Here is a 13,888-nt window from a genome sequence, read left to right as displayed (position 1 = left end):
CCCAGTATTAACAAAGTTGGAAAGAAGAGCAAACGACACCCAGAATGGTTAAAAGGTGACGTGAAAGAGGCTATTAGAGCCAAAAGAACATCTTTCAAAGAATGGAAAAAGGATCCGAATGAAGAAAATAAATATAAGCACTGTCAAGCTAGATGAGTGGCCTAGTGGTTAGGGTGGTGGACTTTGGTCCTGGGGAGCTGAGGAACTGAGTTTGATTCCCATTTCAGGCACAGGCAGCTCCTTGTGACTCTGGGCAAGTCACTTAACCCTCCATTGCCCCATGTAAGCTGCATTGAGCCTGCCATGAGTGGGAAAGCGCGGGGTACAAATGTAACAAAAATAAAAGATACTATTGGAGATTCTACATGGAATGTTGCTATTCCACTAGCAACATTCCATGTAGAAGCCTGCGCGGCCACATTGGTGATCTGCAAGGGCCGACTTCTAGTGGAATAGCAACATTCCATGTAGAATCTCAAATAGTAGAAACAGTGGAGGAGTGGTCTAGTGGTTAGGGTGGTGGACTTTGGTCCTGAGGAACTGAGTTCGATTCCCACTTCAGGCACAGGCAGCTCCTTGTGACTCTGGGCAACTCACTTAACCCTCCATTGCCCCAGGTACAAATAAGTACCTGTATACAATATGTAAGCCGCATTGAGCCTGCCATGAGTGGGAAAACGCGGGGTACAAATGTAACAAAAAAAAAAAAAAAAAAAAAAACTCTCTGAGGAACTATCAAAACTAATAAAGTAGGAGGAGAGAAAATAGAAGAGAAGGGGGAGGGTAAGCAGCAGAAAGTGACAGAAGGGTTAATTTAGGATGTAGACTGGCTCATCTCAGGGAGAGGGGGAGACTATCACCAACGTCAGCATAATTAATTTATGGAAAAAGCATCTGCAGTGCATATGCCCAGTCCTCAGATCGCAGGAAACTGAAAACTTTTTTTATTTGATAAGTTTTATTTATTTTATTTGCATCCCGCACTTTCCCACTAAAAGCATGCTCAATGCGGCTTACATAGTAATAGGTAACACAGAATTTTGTTATGTAAAGTAGGAAATTAAGTATAACATAATAGAAGGATGGATTTTAGAGTATCTTGAACTTTGATGTTATTTTTAAATGTTCTAATGTACTATTTGAGATTTTGTTTTTAATAACAATATATATGTATTAAAGGCACAAACTGCAAAATACAAATATACAACTCAACAAAGTCAATCTGGCCAAACCAAGAATCAGACAAGAAAAATTTATCAATATATCAAGAAACCCTCCCCTCCAAAGCAAAATTATGAAACACACCTCCCCGTGCACTGTGACTCTTCAATGCACCAAGAAATTGCCTGAAATCCTCCCCCCCCCCCCCCCAAAAAAAAAAAAAAAAACTAAGCCCTCACTTCCTTAACCAGTTGCCAAAGGGGAGTCCATTCATCATTTGTAGAGTCATATCGACCCAACCTCGTATCGATAAGCTTCTCCAACAACATTTCATTCCCCAATATCTGTTCCAATTTATTTATTAGGATTTATTTACCGCCTTTTTGAAGGAATTCACTCAAGGCGGTGTACAGTAAGAATAGATCAAACAGAAGCTGGAGGCAGTTAGAGCAGTAAAAATATTTGAACAACAATACAAAGTATGGCATGGTCTACTACTTGCAATGACAACACAATATGTACTAGAACATTATAATTGGTAGTAAGGGGTAAGGCAAAGTTGTAACATATAGATGAGTAAGAAAGTAGGAAGAATTAGAAAGTAAGGTGATTGATTTGAAGAAAGCTGTCGTGAGGTCAGAGAGATGGTTAAATATTATCTCAGGTAGGGTCGGAGTGGATAAACATGTCCTGCTGCAGTATGTGCAGCCCGAGTCAATCCTTGTGTGTGTGTGTGTGTGAGTGAGACTAACAAGTTAGTTACTTCTTCCGTTAAAGGCTTGTTTGAAGAGCCAAGCTTTCACCTGCTTCCTGAAGTAGAGGTAGTCTTGTGTTAAGTGGAGCCTTTCAGGCAATGCATTCCACAGTGTGGGGGCTACTCTGGAGAAGGCTCGCTTGTAGAATTTCAAATAGTAGCAACAGTAGAGGAGTGGCCTAGTGGTTAGGGTGGTGGACTTTGGTCCTGGGGAACTGAGGAACCGAGTTTGATTCCCACTTCAGGCACAGGCAGCTCCTTGTGACTCTGGGCAAGTCACTTAACCCTCCATTGCCCCAAGTAAGCCGCCTTGAGCCTGCCATGAGTGGGAAAGCGCGGGGTACAAATGTAACAAAAATAAAATAGATACTATTGGAGATTCTACATGGAATGTTGCTACTATTGGAGATTCTACATGGAATGTTGCTATTCCACTAGCAACATTCCATGTAGAAGGCTGCGCAGGCTTCTGTGAGTCTGACGTCCTGCACATACGTGCAGGACGTCAGACTCACAGAAGCAGAAGCCTGCACGGCCACATTGGAGATCTGCAAGGGCTGACTTCTACATGGAATGTTGCTAGTGGAATAGCAACATTCCATGTAGAATTTCAAATAGTAGCAACAGTAGAGGAGTGGCCTAGTGGTTAGGGTGGTGGACTTTGGTCCTGGGGAACTGAGGAACCGAGTTCAATTCCCACTTCAGGCACAGGCAGCTCCTTGTGACTCTGGGCAAGTCACTTAACCCTCCATTGCCCCAAGTAAGCCGCATTGAGCCTGCCATGAGTGGGAAAGCGCGGGGTACAAATGTAACAAAAATAAAAGATACTATTGGAGATTCTACATGGAATGTTGCTATTCCACTAGCAACATTCCATGTAGAAGCCTGCGCGGCCACATTGGTGATCTGCAAGGGCCGACTTCTACATGGAATGTTGCTAGTGGAATAGCAACATTCCATGTAGAATTTCAAATAGTAGCAACAGTGGAGGAGTGGCCTAGTGGTTAGGGTGGTGGACTTTGGTACTGAGGAACTGAGTTCAATTCCCACTTCAGGCACAGGCAGCTCCTTGTGACTCTGGGCAAGTCACTTAACCCTCCATTGCCCCATGTAAGCCGCATTGAGCCTGCCATGAGTGGGAAAGCGCAGGGTACAAATGTAACAAACAAACAAACAAAAAAAATTATAGGAACCTATTATATAAATAAAAGAGAAGTCCTGTTATTTATTTATTGCATTTGTATCCCACATTTTCCCACCTCTTTGCGGGCTCAATGTGGCTTACATTACATCATGAATAGTGGAATAGATAATTGGTATTGCATAAGAATCTTGGGTTACATGACAAAGATAAAACGTGATAGTGTAAAATAAGCAATTATCGTAAGGCAGTTCTGGATATATGAAGTTGTCTCCCCCATGTCTCAGTTCATAATACTCTTTTCACATGTCCTTTGTAATGCTTTTTCACTATGTAAGTAGTTATGATCATCACAGCTTATAATACTCTTGCTACATTTCCTTGTTTTACTGTATTCTCTACCATGTAAGATACTTTCTTTTACTACGTAAGCCGCACTGAACCTGCTGTATGTGGTAAAGAGCGGGGTACAAACGTGATAAATAAATACACTTGATGTTTAATGGGTTCATGGATTCTAGCACAAGGAGGCAATTATATCAAGCAGGTGCTAACATCTGTACAGAAATTATGCACGTAAATTATTAGAATACAGGAACACATGTGCTCTTATATAAATGTGTGCATATCTTTCATAGTGTGCATTCTGCAGGGAGGCATATGCACAGGTGGTGTCTGGGTGGGACGGACACTTCTGTGCATAACAGAATACTATAAATTACATATATCTGTGGAATCTAGGTGCAAGCAATTTGCACCAGCTCAACAGTTGGCTAAGTACTTGCTCCTAACCTCTTATGTGCATATATACCCAGTTATGTTAGTATCCAATTAGAAAAATAGGCACCTATTTTATTTTTATTACATTTGTACCCCACGCTTTCCCACTCACGGCAGGCTCAATGCGGCAGGCAATGGAGGGTTAAGTGACTTGCCCAGAGTCACAAGGAGCTGCCTGTGCCGGGAATCGAACTCAGTTCCTCAGTTACCCAGGACCAAAGTCCACCACCCTAACCACTGGGCCACTCCTCCACTGTTGCTACTATTTGAGATTCTACATGGAATGTTGCTATTCCACGGCCCTTGCAGATCACCAATATGGCCGCGCAGGCTTCTGCTTCTGTGAGTCTGACGTCCTGCACATACGTGCAGGACATCAGACTCACAAAAGCAGAAGCCTGCGCAGCCTTCTACATGGAATGTTGCTAGTGGAATAGCAACATTCCATGTAGAATCTCCAATAGTAGCAACATTCCATGTAGAATCTCCAATAGTATCTATTTTATTTTTGTTACGTTTGTACCCTGCGCTTTCCCACTCATGGCAGGCTCATTGCGGCTTACATGGGGCAATGGAGGGTTAAGTGACTTGCCCAGAGTCACAAGGAGCTGCCTGTGCCAGGAATTGAACTCAGTTCCTCAGTTCCCCAGGACCAAAGTCCACCACCCTAACCACTAGGCCACTCCTCCACTTACTGCAGTGGTTTTCAGCCCAGTCCTCAGGACACACCCAGCCAAGTTTATCAGGATACCTACCATGAGTATGTAAGACAGATTTGCATACGATGAAGGCAATGCCTGTACATTTATCTCATGCATATTCATAGTGGATATCCTGAAAGCCAGACTGGCTTGGAGTGTCCCCAGGGACCGGGTTGAGAACTTCTGTTTTATAGAATAGGTTCCAATAGATGCCCCTTTATAGAATTTGCCTCTAAATGTCTGTCTTATGTAATTCATTTTTGGTTGTCTCTTAGTTTCCCAGGAACACCCACTACATTATTTTTGCTTAGACTATCATCCTATATAATAATTCTCACCTCCAACGTTCGAGTGTGTCTGGGACCGTGCCTCCCTCGGAGGTGGTCTGCTAGGCAGGCACGCACTGACGTCAGTGACAGCTGATTCCGCGGCAACGGGAGGAGTAGGGAAACCCCTGCCTCGGAATCAGCTGTCACCCCCGCGTTACGGCCCCCTGGACCCCCCTTCCCGCTGAAAACCGCCCCCCCCCGCCGCCGTTGTCGACTACCTGTGCTGACGGGCGACCCAAACCCCCGACAGCCGAAGTCCTGTTCTGCCCTTCGCGGCGTTGGTTCCTCAATGATCTTCAAGTTTCTGTGCGTGCGACAGAACGTCTGACGTCAGACGCACGCACAGAAACTTGAAGAGAAGATCATTGAGGAACCAATGCCGCGAAGGGCAGAACAGCACTTCGGCTGTCGGGGGTTTGGGTCACCCGTCAGCACAGGTAGTCTACAACGGCGGGGGGGGGGGGGGGGGGGTTGAAAACAGAGGGAGGGCACACTGTGGAACACCGAGGGACGGTGGGGGATTGCCTGTCTAGCGCCCGTTTCATTGGTTACAGAAACGGGCCTTTTTCCTAGTATTATATAAAACAGCATTCAAGCCTCTGTAATAAACTGAAAACCACAAATGAAACACAGGGATCATTTCAATGCTGATTTAAGAATTTCACTCAAAAAAACAAGGGACCCCACGCTGGCTATAACACCTGTGCAAATTTCCAAAAGTAAAACTCTCAATATTATTTGCTTTAGGGGTAGCACAATCTTCCAATAATCTTTATTCAGAGCTACATACTCAGCCAAGCAAATGAAGATGGAAAGGGCTTCACCATCACAGAGGAAGGATTAAAAGCTGGATGAGCACTGACGCAGGATACAAGGAAATGGACCCTGGAAGAAAGGACCCGTGTGGTCTTCAAAGTTCCTGTCTATCACCATCTCCCGATGACTTTTCTACTGTTTCAAATAATGGAAATTATATCCTACAAGAACACAAGGAAACTGACGAACCGGACAAGTTGGAAAGCCACCGAATGCTGTGCTAACCATTTTTGCTCTGAGCGTACCTGTCTTTGATACACCGTTCCAAGCTTGTGGAATAAAGGTGTATTTTCCCTGGGTGATCTGGTCTGTCAGAGACATGGTGGTATTTTGGAGATTGAACGGTGGGTATCCACTGAGGCTGCAGGAGAAACAAATGCACACTATGTTCTGAATTACCTTAGCAATTGGTATGTTCCACATTGTTACAAGGTTTGAAGGTGAAATGCAGAAGGCAAAGCTCTCTGCTTCCATGCAAGCTGGAAGTACATTCGTGCACGTGTAAGTAAACTTGCTCAAAACCATCACCTGCGATAAGGCAAATCGCTGTAAATTTCTATCAGGTCTTATTTTTTCTTACCACACAAAAAGGATAACTCCCAAACTCCAGTAGTCCACGGCACTGCTATAACCAGTTGTGCCTGCTGAATTTAAGACCTCAGGGGCCAGGTAGGTAGGGGTACCACATAGTGTCTTCATAAGCGTGGCTTCACCAAGGATCTTTGATTGCCCAAAATCCGTAATCTTGCATAATAAAAGATAAACCAACAGAAACAGGTCATTTAAAAGGAAGAGTCTCTTCTGTTAAGCCAAGAAAAGTATGGATTAGCATTTCTCTCAAAAAGGGTCATTATTTACAATTAAATAATACCAATCCTTGTTCTTTGTTTTAAAATTTCAGGTTATTTTGATCATTTTATGATGCCCCCCATTTGACAAAAGTTTGTTCTTTGAAATGCTAAAGAAATCTCTCTTATCCGTCCCCTTCTCCCCTACTGCTAATTCTAGACTCCGTTCCTTTTTATCTTGCTGCAGCTCACGCCTGGAATAGACTTCCCGAGCCTGTATGTCTAGCCCCGTCTTTGGCTGTTTTCAAGTCCAAACTTAAAGCCCACCTCTTTACCACTGCTTTTGACTCTAACTACTACTAACTACTAACATTTCTAAAGCGCTACTAGGGTTACGCAGCGCTATACAATTTAAACATAGAAGGACAGTCCCTGCTCAAAGAGCTTACAATCTAAAAGACAAGAGAGCAATCTAAAGACAAGTGTACAATCTAGAGGACAAGTGAACAGTTAATCTGATAGGGTGGATAGATTGGGGCATTTTATATTTCTCGAGCGGTTAGGCGCCGAAGGCAGCATTGAAGAGGTGAGTTTTAAGCAGAGATTTGAAGATGGGTAGGGAGGGGGCATGGCATATGGGTAAAGGAAGATTGTTCCAGGCATAGGGTGAGGCAAGGCAGAATGAGCAGAGCCTGGAGTTGGCAGTGGTGGAGAAGGGTACAGAGAGAAGGGCTTTGTCCTGTGAGCGGAGGTTACGGGCGGGAACATAGGGGGAGATGAGGAGACTCCGAACCACTACTCACTTGCCCTGTCCTTTTATCCTCACCTCTTTATTCCTTTACCCTTAATTGTTCTGTTTACCTGTCTTATCTAGACTGTAAGCTCTTTGAGCAGGGACTGTCTCTTTTGTGTATGGTGTACAGTGCTGCGTATGCCTTGTAGCGCTATAGAAATGATAAATAGTAGTACTAAAGGAATAGAGACAGGAGGACAGCCATCTTTCATTTTCAGAACCTGTAACAGCCTCTTTCAATTATTTTCTTAAGCAGCCCCACGATGCTTCCAGTTGTTTCCCTTTCCTGTATCCCTTCCCCCTTTACTACAGGATCTAAGGGCTAATAAAAGGTGGGGGATTCAGTGGGCTATGTAGATTTGGGCAGCTATTCGACAAAGGTGACCTCAAGTGATCTGCAAAAAGGGAATGAGGTCACCATTGTGAGACGGGAGGGGGGGGGGGGGGGGGACAGGTTTTGGTTTCTGCCAAAAATGTACAGGCATTTTCAGCCAAAATCCAGATATCAGGCTGTTCCTGTAGCCACTTAAATGGGAATGCTTTGGCTATTCTCTTCTCCCTAGATTATTTTAAAACCTCTATTTTATTCATATTCACTTTGAATCCTGAGCTTTTTTTTTTTTTTTTAAATTCAAATAATTTTTTTTATTTGAAATGTAAAGAAATGAACAATGCAGCAGAATATAGGTACATTAATCAAACAGCCTTGTAAGACATATGCATAAGTCAAGCAGTAAGGGCTACAATATAAATGCAAAGATCTAATATAATAATTCGCACCTCCAATGTTCTGAAGCTGACTCCGTGGCAGTGAAGCCGTGTAGTGTTCCTGGGGTTCGTAATCGCCCTGCCCTCGCAACGTCAGAGTCCCGCCTTCTGACATCATTTCCTCTTTCCACGAGGGCGGGACTCTGAGGGAAGGCTGGAGAGATGGGCAGCGCTTTCAATGATGCGGCCGCTTCGACAAAGGTAATCAAGAGAGCAAGATGAATCGCTGGGTGGCTGGAGGGGGAGGCAGGGGACAGAGGAAAATCGCTGGGTGGCTGGAGGGGGGATGGGGAGAGAGGAGAATCACACACACTCTCTCTCTCACAGACACAGTCGCACCAAGTCTCACTCTCTCTCTCTCTCTCTCTCTGTCACACACACACACACTTGCACATTCACTCTCTCTCTCACAGTCACTCTCTCAAACATACACACTCCGTGGAAAACCTTGCTAGCGCCCGTTTCATGTGTCAGAAACGGGCCTTTTTTACTAGTATATCATGTTTAAAGGAATCAACAATGAGAATAACAGGAAAAGGTGAACCAGAGACAAAAAGGTACAAATCCTTGACAGTTTTCATAGACCAGGGAACGAATTGTTCTCAGTTCATTAAGTTCCCAAGCATTCGAGCTATTTAGCTATAGCATATAGGGAAACAGCGCATAATGAAGTAATAAGGATCAAACCATCCTAGCGGGTTAATTTAAAAAGGTGTAACAGACCAAAAAAGGGGTGACCGAAAGTGAATATATCTTCAAGGGTGACGCTTTTGTTGCCAAACTAACCTTTTTTGCATTCCGGCTACCCGCCAAACTTTATCCAGCCAAAAGTGTTGGGAAAGTAAGATAGAGCTTTTCCATTTTTGTGCAGCACAAACCTTAGCAATTAGCAGTAATTGTTTAACCAAGTCTAAATGATCAGAAGACATTAAATGCTGAGGTGGCATGCCTAGAAGAGCAAAAGCTGGATCTAACAGGATTGCTTTCTGAACTAAATTGGAAATGTATGCAGTTATTTTCCAAACATACTGAATGTCTGGACATTTCCATGCGTGCCATATCTACTGAGGTAGGACAACCTCTCCAATATAAAGCAGAGAATTTAGCTGGGGAGGAGATGGCCCAGCTTAGAAAGAGATGGGAAGAAGATGTGGGGAGTGATCTTGCTTCTTGGGATATAGTTGCTCATATTAGGGGAATACCTAAACTGGTTAGCGGGGCAAGTTAACGGGAATGTTAAACAGAACCTATTTACTACTACTACTACTACTATTTAACATTTCTAAAGCGCTACTAGGGTTACGCAGCGCTGTACAAGTTAACATAGAAGGACAGTCCCTGCTCAAAGAGGTTACAATCTAATGGCCTATTTCACACAGGTTCAACTGTTTAGATCAGGGGGAATCAATACACCTACTTGTCTGAAATGTAACTTATCTGATAACACTTTCTATCATGTATTTTGGGGATGTGCAACTATTAAGGCGTTTCTGGAGACGAGTGGAGGCCTTTTTATCCCTTATGCTGGCAGGTTGATTCAGCGGGACACCTTCCCAGTTGGTCTTGGACTGTCCTGGTTCATTTAGGGGATTGAAAGCGGACGAAATATTACTATGTCGTAAGCTCTGTCTGTTAGCAAGGAAGTGTATCTTGCAGTCATGGACTTCGTCAGAATCCCGAGTTCTGGCACTGGTGCAATCAAGTACATCAATTAATGACTTGGGAAGCGCAGGAGGCATACGGTTCCTGTCAACGAAAAGCTCTATTCCTTAAGATTTGGGGACCTTTTTTAGATAAACTCACACATTGTGGCAGAAGCCTTATTCTTAATAAGTTATGAATGACCGAAGCTGTAATGAATACCTTTATATTATAGCTCACACAATGTAATCCAAGGGGGGAGGGGGGTAGAGTTGAAGTGGGGGGAGATTGTGAGGGCTCGATACTACTATATATATGATATATATTATGAGAATGTGGAAATATAACAAATCTGGTAGGGGGGTTGGGGTTAGAAAAGATAAAAGTTTGAGGACGGTTAAAAAATTTGTATGTCACTGGTTACAGACTGTGAATTTATTGAGGTATACATTAAATATGTAATGTCTTCAATAAAAATGTTGAAACATAAGCAGAGAATTGTGCCTGTCACTTATGCAGTCACTGTGGCACAAGATAGGTGGAATATAGGATCCTCAGTTGTGTATTAACCAATGTTAATGGCATGGACGAGTGAAAGCAGTAGGACCAAAGCATAACCCGGAAATGTTCAATAGGTTGTTGTCCTATAACCTCCTCCCAGAGAAGGTTTGGTGTGTCAAAATATCTTGTGGTTTTTCTGCATTACTCTTCATCTCCTCAATGTTGTACCCATGCTCTACAAATATCAGTCTACTGATTCCTACTGAGATGCAGCATATTAGCACCTCAATTTGCTTAGGCACATAAGTAATACCATACTGGGACAGATCAAAGGTCCATCAAGCCCAGCATCTTGTTTCCAACAGTGGCCAAACCAGGTTACAAGTACCTAGCAAGATCCCAAAACAGTACAATACATTTTATGCTGCTTATCCTACAAATAAGCAGTAGATTTTCTCCAAATCCATTTTAATAAATGGTCTATGGACTTTTCCTTTAGGAAGCTATCCAAACCTTTTTTAAACCCTGCTAAGCTAACTGATTTTACTACCTTCTCTAGCAACGAATTCCAGCTGTAGGAGTGTTCAAAGTAAGACACATCTGGTCAAGAAATAAAACATAAATCACAACAATATGAAGATTCTGAATGTTTTAAACATCCCAACATAATATTTGCCAGCAAATAAAGACCTCTTGAAATACCCACTTGCCCCTGTCAACCTCAGTCCCTGTTCTATCTCTGATTACCCACTTGTCCTGCTGATGAAGCTTTTTAAAACATTAGAAGCACATGAAAACAGGGAGAAATAAAAGTAAAAGACAGCAACCCCCCCCCCCCCTAGTTACCTGCATGGAAGCATCATCAGGATAAGGAGCAATATCCAACCCATAGTCACCCACTACCAACTTAGTTTGGAATAACTGGGCAGACTGGATTGGCTATTAGGTCCTTTTCTGCTGTCAGCTACTATGTGGTTGATATTCAAATGTATTTATCTGGGTAGCTGCTGAGAACGATATTCAGCAGCAATATCTGGATACCACCACCAAGTATCTTTAGAGAATGCCAAGGCACAATTCAGATAGCGGTGGGACAATCTCCGGAGCAGCGATCGTTCGGATAACTTAAGATAGGGAAAAAGCAGTCCTAAGTTTATCCAGATACTATAGCAGCTGAAGATCGCTGCTACCCTGACTGCACCAGACACTTAACGCAGTATCTGAGTATTTGGTGGCAGTCGATATCTGGGTTCAGCAGCTAAACATGTGGACATTTCTGCCTGCTGTGGCTGGTGTTTAAAAAACAGAGCACTGTGGGCTGAACATTGTGGGTTTATCATCATATAACAAAACGGGAGTAGAGGCTGACCACATACAAAATCAACTCGGATGATTTTGACTGGAAAACACTTTATTGATTGCTCGCACAAAGGACCCGACACGGTCCGTGTTTCGGCACAACAAAGCGCCTGCCTCAGGGGTCACAAATAGTGTATACTTGCTGGTATGCTGTTCTGCTCATTTCCTTCTAGTCTATGCTTGGTGTAAACTTAGTTCTCAATTTCTCAGAGTGCATGCTTGATGATAATCTTATCTCGTCATTGTACTCTGCGAACACTATTTGTGACCCCTGAGGCAGGCGCTTTGTTGCGCCAGGACACGGATCGTGTCGGGTCCTTTGTGCAAGCAATCAATAAAGCGTTTTCCAAGCAAATTCTCCCGAGTTGGTTTTGTCTGTGGTCAGCCTGTACTCCAGTTTTGTTGTTTGGATTCGCCGTAGATGTTTCTCCTGTTTGTTATCGTATAACCATTTCTCTCTGAGAAATTTAGAGCCCCTGGCAAAGGTAATACAACTGAAAGCCACGTGGCGTTCTTACCTTGATGAGACAGTTTTCACTTGTGGAAGATAAAAGAACATTCTCTGGCTTCAGATCACGGTGTGTGATCCCATTTTCATGAAGGTACTACATGCATAAGGAAGCAACAGTCAATACTCATTATGACAAACTGAAAACAAAGATATCAAGTTAATGAAAGGCTATGGAAACCAGAAACTTGTGTATCAAATTAATAAAAATCAGTCATTCATTGGTTTTATTTCTTTGCCCTATCAAAGGGGTGGGCAACCATGGTTTGAGGTCCACAATCCAGCTGGGTTTTCAAGATTCCCACAATGAATATGCATGAGATCTGTTTGCATAACACGGAAGGAGTACATGCAAATCAATCTCATGCATATTCATTGTGGAAATCTTGAAAAACCAACTGGGTGGTTGCCCACCCCTGCCCCACCAATTTCTTCCTCATCCTTTGGGCTTCCAGCTCATTTGGAACCAAAGTCCTGCAACTGTGGGCCGTAAATCTGACAATCGAATGTCACCATTGTGCAAGGACAGGATCAACTGACCCCAGTGGTTTTCAACCGTGCTTCTGCGACATCCTCTGTCCCAACAGAATCAGGTACAGAGAAATCTGATTAAGAAACTGAACCCAGGTCTTCTATCACTAAGCCAAGCCTGTTATGTTGTGTCTCCTAATAGGACAGCACAAAGGGCCTTTAAAAACAGAAGGGAACAACGTTCTTTCATCAAAAAAACTTTTAATAGTGAACTTTGATTGAAGGAAGACCATTGAGACTTACACTGCTGATGTGTGAGAGCCCTACGTTTTATTTGGAGGAACACTGAGGCAGTGGGCAAAAGAAATTGATTAATTCTGAGAAATCATATGAAGGGTTAATTCTGTTTAAAGGTGCTCAAATACTATTTTAAATTCTCAGTCCTGCAAGTGAAGGAATGCAAGCTGGATTTAATTTACTTCAATGTCTAGCTTGGCTAAGCTAAAGGTTAGAAAGGTCAGTGAGAAATGAAACTCTGTCCCTTGTGATTGATGGATTGCTAATGCAAACACATATGTATCCTATTATGAACAAGGTATATTGCAGGCAATTTAAAAGGATTAGGCTGAAATGCTGTTTAGTTAGATTCTAAATAATTCTAGATATAAATGAGTTAGATTTTAGAAGTTCTTAATATGTAGATATGGCTTATAAGGAATACTGATTCTGCTTATTTTAGAATATGTTTTTCTGTGTAATTAATATGTAGAATATCCTTTCAATCCAGTGTTACATATTTGCCTGACTCTTTAAAGTGAGCCTTTGTCTGCTGTTTAAGAGGTCAAGCATGTGGTTTGAATTATCTGCAGTCCTGGCTGGTTTGATGTATGGAGCTGATAGGTGAAAAGAGGTCAGGACTAGTCAGCTCTCTTCTCCTTGATTAATTATAGGTAAATGTAGGAATGGTCTTGAAAGTAATAACTGATATGTATGCCATTAAGTAAGATTGGCCCTTGACCCCTTTAATGAATGCCAGAGTTTAGTTAGCAGTTAGTACTAGGAATATGAGAAATTAATCATAATAACATGCAGGAGTTCTGGAGCCCAAATGTCTGGTGTGAGGGGCCCAGGTCACAGGTCAGTTTAGGATGTCTGGAACCTATGTAACTGATATTTTTAAAGTAATGATTGGCTGAGGCAAGGTAACCAATCTATTCTTTACCATCTGGAAAGTAAGGGGGGCTAGAGCTTAGGACTGTATTTAAGTGGGAGCAGAAGCAGCTTACGTCAGAAAGACAGCAGAAGGAACAGACAGAAGAAGAAGGAGCTCAGAAGAGAAGAGAAGAGAGCTGAAGAGGACAGACAGAAGCCATAACA

General features: G+C 42.8%; 1 protein-coding gene across 3 annotated transcripts in view; it reads right to left on the bottom strand.

Annotated features, from left to right (window-relative positions):
- CHEK2 (checkpoint kinase 2) overlaps positions 1 to 13,888 on the bottom strand; it is a 76,343-nt gene that overhangs the window by 18,827 nt on the left and 43,628 nt on the right. For all 3 annotated transcript variants that reach the window (XR_003943767.1, XM_030218233.1, XM_030218234.1), the window contains exons 10-12: positions 12,051 to 12,137; positions 6,263 to 6,426; positions 5,928 to 6,043 (exon numbers count right to left, since the gene is read on the bottom strand). Coding sequence is in view for 2 of the 3 variants with exons in the window: in XM_030218233.1 (XP_030074093.1) it covers positions 5,928 to 6,043; positions 6,263 to 6,426; positions 12,051 to 12,137 (367 nt within the window). In the remaining variant the exon portion in view is untranslated. The remainder of the gene's footprint in view (positions 1 to 5,927; positions 6,044 to 6,262; positions 6,427 to 12,050; positions 12,138 to 13,888) is intronic.

This window comes from Microcaecilia unicolor, chromosome 11, assembly GCF_901765095.1.
Source record: "Microcaecilia unicolor chromosome 11, aMicUni1.1, whole genome shotgun sequence".
NCBI lineage: Eukaryota > Metazoa > Chordata > Amphibia > Gymnophiona > Siphonopidae > Microcaecilia > Microcaecilia unicolor.
The sequence above is the reverse complement of the archived record's forward strand: the minus strand, read 5'-3'. Positions and strand labels throughout refer to the sequence as shown.